Source organism: Ranitomeya variabilis, chromosome 2 (genome assembly GCF_051348905.1).
Source record: "Ranitomeya variabilis isolate aRanVar5 chromosome 2, aRanVar5.hap1, whole genome shotgun sequence".
Classification (NCBI taxonomy): Eukaryota; Metazoa; Chordata; class Amphibia; order Anura; family Dendrobatidae; genus Ranitomeya; species Ranitomeya variabilis.
In genome coordinates this window covers 186,982,518-186,989,837 of record NC_135233.1, presented here as the reverse complement: position 1 = coordinate 186,989,837, position 7,320 = coordinate 186,982,518, and the positions used below count along the sequence as shown (strand labels likewise).

The window sequence follows — 7,320 nt, the reverse complement described above, 5'->3', positions numbered from 1 at the left end:
TCTGTACTGTGCTGGGTACACTGTATGGGCAGAGGGAGGATCTACCAGGAGCCCGTACACTATAGACACCTCTGTACTGTGCTGGGTACACTGTATGGGTAGAGGGAGGATCTACCAGGAGCCCGTACACTATAGACACCTCTGTACTGTGCTGGGTACACTGTATGGGCAGAGGGAGGATCTACCAGGAGCCTGTACACTATAGACACCTCTGTACTGTGTACACTGTATGGGCAGAGGGAGGACCTACCAGGAGCCCGTACACTATAGACACCTCTGTACTGTACTGGGTACACTGTATGGACAGAGGGAGGACCTACCAGGAATTCGCACACTATAGAATGAGCTGTGACTCACAGGGAAACAGAGGAGTCACATGATCAGACCTCGCACGTGACTGAGCAGCTCCCTCGCTCGTCGTCATTCCTCCGTCTATCTGTGATGATGGTGCATCTGTAGTCAGCAATGACAAGGTCAGTGATTAATGCCGTCATGTACAAGTCCTGTGTGCAGACTGCTGGGAGGATGAGCAGAGTGTGCCCAATATATTATTATATGTATTGTATTATACATCACCGGACATGAGGACTGTATACATTATATATGTATTATATTTTATATTATCGTGTTATGAGGACTGTATACATTATGTATGTATTATATTATATTATATATCACCGGGCTATGAGGGCTGTATACATTATGTATGTATTATATTATATTTTATATCACCGGGCTATAATATAATGTATGTATTATATTATATTATATATCACCGGGCTATGAGGGCTGTATACATTATATACCGTATGTATTATATTGTATATCACCGGGCTATGAGGGCTGTATACATTATGTATGTATTATATTATATTATATATCACCGGGCTATGAGGACTGTATACATTATATATGTATTATATTATATTATATATCACCGGGCTATAATATAATGTATGTATTATATTATATTATATATCACCGGGCTATGAGGGCTGTATACATTATATATGTATTATATTGTATATCAACGGGCTATGAGGACTGTATACATTATATATGTATTATATATCACTGGGCTATGAGGGCTGTATACATTATGTATGTATTATATTATATTATATATCACCGGGCTATGAGGGCTGTATACATTATGTATGTATTATATTATGCATCACCGGGCTATGAGGGCAGTATACATTATATATGTAATAATAATAATAATAATAATAATCTTTATTTTTATATAGCGCTAACATATTACGCAGCGCTTTACAGTTTGCACACATTATCATCGCTGTCCCCGATGGGGCTCACAATCTAAATTCCCTATCAGTATGTATTATATTATATATCATCGGGCTATGAGGGCTGTATACATTATATATGTATTATGTTATATATCACCAGGCTATGAGGACTGTATACATTATATATGTATTATATTATATATCACCGGGCTATGAGGACTTTATACATTATATATGTATTATATTATATATCACCGGGCTATGAGGGCTGTATACACTATATATGTATTATATTATGCATCACCGGGCTATGAGGGCAGTATACATTATATATGTATTATATTATATATCACCGGGCTATGAGGACTGTATACATTATATATGTATTATATATCACCGGGCTATGAGGACTGTATACATTATATATGTATTATATTATATATCACCGGGCTATGAGGACTGTATACATTATATATGTATTATATTATATATCACCGGGCTATGAGGGCTGTATACATTATATATGTATTATGTTATATATCACCAGGCTATGAGGACTGTATACATTATATATGTATTATATTATATTATCACCGGGCTATGAGGACTGTATACATTATATATGTATTATATTATATATCACCGGGCTATGAGGACTGTATACATTATATATGTATTATATTATATATCACCGGGCTATGAGGACTGTATACATTATATATGTATTATATTATATATCACCGGGCTATGAGGACTGTATACATTATATATGTATTATATTATATATCACCGGACTATGAGGGCTGTATACATTATGTATGTATTATATATCACCGGGCTATGAGGACTGTATGCATTATTTATGTATTATATATCACTGGGCTATGAGGACTGTATAGTTACGTCCATATATATTTGGACAGACAACATTTTTCTAATCTTGGCTATAGACATTACCACAATGAATTTTAAACAAAACAATTCAGCTGAAATTGAAGTTCAGACTTTCAGCTTTCATTTGAGGGTATCCACATTGAAATTGGATGAAGGGTTTAGGAGTTTCAGCTCTTTAACATGTGCCACCCTGTTTTTAAAGGGACCAAAAGTAATTGGACAATTGACTCCAAGGCTATTTCATGGACAGGTGTGGGCAATCCCTTCGTTATGTCATTCTCAATTAAGCAGATAAAAGGCCTGGAGTTGATTTGAGGTGTGGTGCTTGCATTTGGAAGGTTTTGCTGTGAAGTAAATATGCGGTCAAAGGAGCTCTACATGCAGGTGAAACAAGCCATCCTTATGCTGCGAAAACAGAAAAAACCCATCCGAGAAATTGCTACAATATTAGGAGTGGCAAAATCTACAGTTTGGTACATCCTGAGAAAGAAAGAAAGCACTGGTGAACTCATCAATGCAAAAAGACCTGGGCGCCCACGGAAGATAACAGTGGTGGATGATCGCAGAATGATCTCCATGGTGAAAAGAAACCCCTTCACAACAGCCAACCAAGTCAACAACACTCTCCAGGAGGTCGGCGTATCAATATCCAAATCTACCATAAAGAGAAGACTGCATGAAAGAAAATACAGAGGGTTCACTGCACGGTGCAAGCCACTCATAAGCATCAGGAATAAAAAGGCTAGACTGGACTTTGCTAAAAAACATCTAAAAAAGCCAGCACAGTTCTGGAAGAACATTCTTTGGACAGATGAAACCAAGATCAACCTCTACCAGAATGATGGAAAGAGAAAAGTATGGCGAAGGCGTGGTACAGCTCATGATCCAAAGCATACCATATCATCTGTAAAACATGGTGGAGGCAGTGTGATGGCTTGGGCATGCATGGCTGCCAGTGGCACTGGGTCACTAGTGTTTATTGATGATGTGACACAGGACAGAAGCAGCCGAATGAATTCTGAGGTATTCAGAGCCACACTGTGTGCTCAGATCCAGCCAAATGCAGCCAAACTGATTGGTTGTCGTTTCATCCTACAGATGGACAATGACCCAAAACATAAAGCTAAAGCAACCCAGGAGTTTATTAAAGAAAAGAAGTGGAATATTCTTGAATGGCCAAGTCAGTCACCTGATCTCAACCCAATTGAGCATGCATTTCACTTGTTAAAGACTAAACTTCACACAGAAAGGCCCACAAACAAACAGCAACTGAAAACCACCGCAGTGAAGGCCTGGCAGAGCATCAAAAAGGAGGAAACACAGCGTCTGGTGATGTCCATGAGTTCAAGACTTCAGGCAGTCATTGCCAACAAAGGATTTTCAACCAAGTACTAAAAATGAACATTTTATTAAAAATTATTTAATCAGTCCAATTACTTTTGGTCCCTTTAAAAACAGGGTGGCACATGTTAAGGAGCTGAAACTCCTAAACCCTTCATCCAATTTTAATATGGATACCCTCAAATGAAAGCTGAAAGTCTGAACTTCAACTGCATCTGAATTGTTTTGTTTAAAATTCATTGTGGTAGTGTCTATAACCAAAATTAGAAAAATGTTGTCTCTATCCAAATATATATGGACGTAGCTGTATACATTATATATGTGATTTAAGTTGTTGGGGGTGTTTAGGAGGCTTACTAAACTTAGTTTTAGAGTTTTTAAGCAACATTTTAAACAACCCCCTTAAGAGAATTTGTCATCATGTTTTTGCTATGTATGCTGAGAACAGCATGATCTCGGAGTATAAGGCTGATTTTAGCGATGTGCCACTTAATGGCCTGTTTTGCTGTTTCAGTTCAATCAGTGTTTTATCAGCAGCAGATTATCACTACAGGATAATTGGCCTCGTGTCTGGTGCACCAACGGCCCCAGCACTGATTAGCAGCACTCTCTCACAACACCGTGCACACAGAAAGCTGTGGTGTTTGCTGGGTTATCCAGAGCTCAATAATTGAATTACGGTATGCTAAATCTGCAGCGGAGACAACTGTGACTCCATTATACTGCTGCACCCAGTAACCTTTGCGACACATCGCTGCAGTCAGGGTCTCTGTCCATATATCAATCTGTAATCGCTATCATTTTACATAGCAGAATCTTGCTGACAGATTCCCTTTAGGGTATGAATGCAAAACGTCTTTTTAAGGTGGATTCTAAGAAATAACATATGTACAGGAACTACACAAGCTGTTGCTTTGTTAGTTATGCCGCATCTTCTCCATTAACTATAACTGGAGTAGGTCACACGATTATGTAGAAAAATAGAAAAAAAGCCATTTAACTCATCTTGCAAGTATGCCGATGGAGCTCACTCAGGTTCCTTGCAAAAGAAGTTAGAAGTGCCTATGTGGGCTTTACATCTGTTGGATCAATAGAAGGGTTGTTCACAATTCGGAAAACCCTGTCTCAATCAGCATGTTTTCCCTAAGTGAAATATTAGCACATAAATCCACCTCCAGTGGCGGCACACCATTCCAGTGGTGTCAGTTCTTGCTGTCCCTGATCTCGTGGCACATTATGCTATGCGATCCCTGCAGCCATTCCGCGCTGTCTTCACTCTCCCTGCCTTCAGACAAATCAGACATCAAGAGTAAGTCCGAGCAGTGGCTGGCCGCTCACCTCCTCTCCATGCATGATTCTTCTGATGGAGGCGAGAATGAAGTGAATGGTGATTGGCCACAGGGCTCACTTGGCATAATGTGATGTGAGCCCAGGACAGCGAGAACTGACACCACTGGAACAGCTCGGAGGTGAGTATTGGTGATGTTATTTTACCCAGGGCAAACATTCTGATTGAGACAGTGTTATCTGAGCAGCGGACAACCCCTTTTACAACCCCTTTAAGTTCCCCAAATAAGCAGCAGTGATTACGTTGGTTTCATGGATTCTATTTTCCTAGCTTACATTATAAGCTGAGTATAGATGAGAGACCATTCAATGTTGCATGACTTTTTGAAACTTTTTAATTCTAGATGTTTTCTCTGTATTTTAGGATCCCGTAAGGATGATCTTGACAAAATTGCTCCTTGATGTGTGAGACTTCTTCAGATTCATCTGCAATGAGTGGAAAGTCTTTACTACTTAAAGTCATACTGTTGGGGGACGGTGGCGTTGGAAAAAGCTCCATTATGAATCGATACGTAACAAACAAGTTTGACTCTCAAGCATTTCACACCATAGGCGTTGAGTTTCTTAACAGGGATCTTGAAGTTGATGGCAGGTTGGTTACTCTACAGATTTGGGACACTGCTGGCCAAGAACGCTTTAAGAGTCTTCGCACTCCCTTCTACAGAGGAGCCGATTGCTGCCTACTTACATTTAGCGTGGATGACAGACAGAGTTTTCATAATCTGAGTGGCTGGAGAAAGGAATTCATATTTTATGCAGATGTTAAAGAACCTGAACATTTTCCTTTCGTTGTTTTAGGCAACAAAGTTGATAAGAATAATCGGGAAGTTAGCACTGGCGAGGCACAAGGCTGGTGCAGTGAAAATGGGGGATACCCATATCTAGAAACAAGTGCCAAGGATGACACAAATGTTGCTGGTGCATTTGAAGAAGCAGTAAGACAGGTCCTAGCCATGGAAGAACACATGGACCATACAGTGTTTGGTCATACTGTAGATCTTTATCACAGCGACCGCTCAAAGTCAGTGTGCTGCTGAAAAAAAGCTAACAGAAACTGCGACTAGGCAGTTAGTGGAATGTTTCCATAATAACATCACAGGTCCTGAGAATCTATGGAGATCTGAGGAATGGAGATCAGCCTTGGGTGTATTGATGCGACACCGAATGGATATTCTTATTGTATGGTTTCCAGAGGCAGTGCACATCGAATTGTAAACTGGTGGGCTGAGCGCATTATATATTAATATGCCTCATGCAGTAAGTGGCACAGATAGTCAAAAAAACGTACTAATATCATTGTCATTTCTTGTAGCTAATGGCACTTAGGTAACTATAGATAAATATTTATCGCATATTGTAAAGGGGAAAGGTGGTTTTGATATAAAAACTCTATTGCAAAATATTAAATGCCTCATAATAAACGTACCTGGAATTCTGATCCGATTGCTCACCTCTGGTCTTCTTCATGATTTCCTCATCCTGGATTTAGATTCGGAGGTGTCGTTAAAGAATCTGTCCAGGACTTAAATATTGATGATCTATCCAGAAAATGTTCTCTAGGGTAAAATGGTTTCTGCATTGTGGTTGTACCTGTACCCCTTCTGATTATCCTCTCTCATCCCTCACTTGAACATGTTGGATGTCTTTTTTTTAATCATGAACCTCCAATCGTCAGGACAATTACGCAATTGACTGACGACTGATGGACGAGGTTGCATCCGCTTTCACTACTAGGCCAGTTATTGGGGAATTCACAGTGAATCTATAGTATATACACATCCGATTCCAACACATGGAATATGAATATACTGTATACGCTGGTGCTGGCACTGCCAAACTCAGCCATAATCCAAACATAGCTAGCTGTTATCACCAATCGGTTGTACAGGCCATTACAGGTAGCATATGGCTTCACAGGGGTGCAGTTCATAGAGCAAGAGGAACAAAGCTATTACATTTTATTTATTTAATATAAAAAGTAGGCAGCATTTATAAAAATATACAAAAGATATTATAAAATGGGATAAAACAATAGAGTATCTAAAATTATATAAAGTAAAAAAGGGTAACAAAAGAAAAGTGCTTAACCTGTGTCATGGAAGTGGTGAAGAATTTAGTGGAGTGAAGCTCTCCTTTTAGAAAAATAGTTCAGAAACACAATGAACTGTGTTTTCCAAGATTGACAATGACAATAATTCAGAATCTGTGTTTATCAGATAAAACTAACGCCCACATATCTCCCATGGATGACCTCAGATTGGGGCTGGTCAAAATGTGACACGGCTAGGTCCCCAAAAATTATAAGATCCTCAAGTTTTAGGATATCTCCCCATCTAGAGGTCCCAGGTGGCAGATGTGAATGCCATATTTCCTATCATTATTTCAGCTTTCCATGGATAGGAAACATGGCCTATATATCGTTATCCATCTGTCTGATATTAATTTGGAGTTGATACAGCAACCACCTAGTGATGTAAGTAGATGTGTT

General features: G+C 39.2%; 1 protein-coding gene across 1 annotated transcript; it reads left to right on the top strand.

The window, feature by feature from the left end:
• The first annotated feature begins 358 nt into the window (after positions 1-358).
• On the top strand, positions 359-6,012 carry RAB9B (RAB9B, member RAS oncogene family). The gene is made up of 2 exons (XM_077283317.1): positions 359-473; positions 5,197-6,012. Exon 2 carries the CDS (start codon positions 5,234-5,236, stop codon positions 5,867-5,869), a length of 636 nt encoding a protein of 211 aa, XP_077139432.1. The 5' UTR covers positions 359-473; positions 5,197-5,233; the 3' UTR covers positions 5,870-6,012.
• Positions 6,013-7,320: the final 1,308 nt, after the last annotated feature.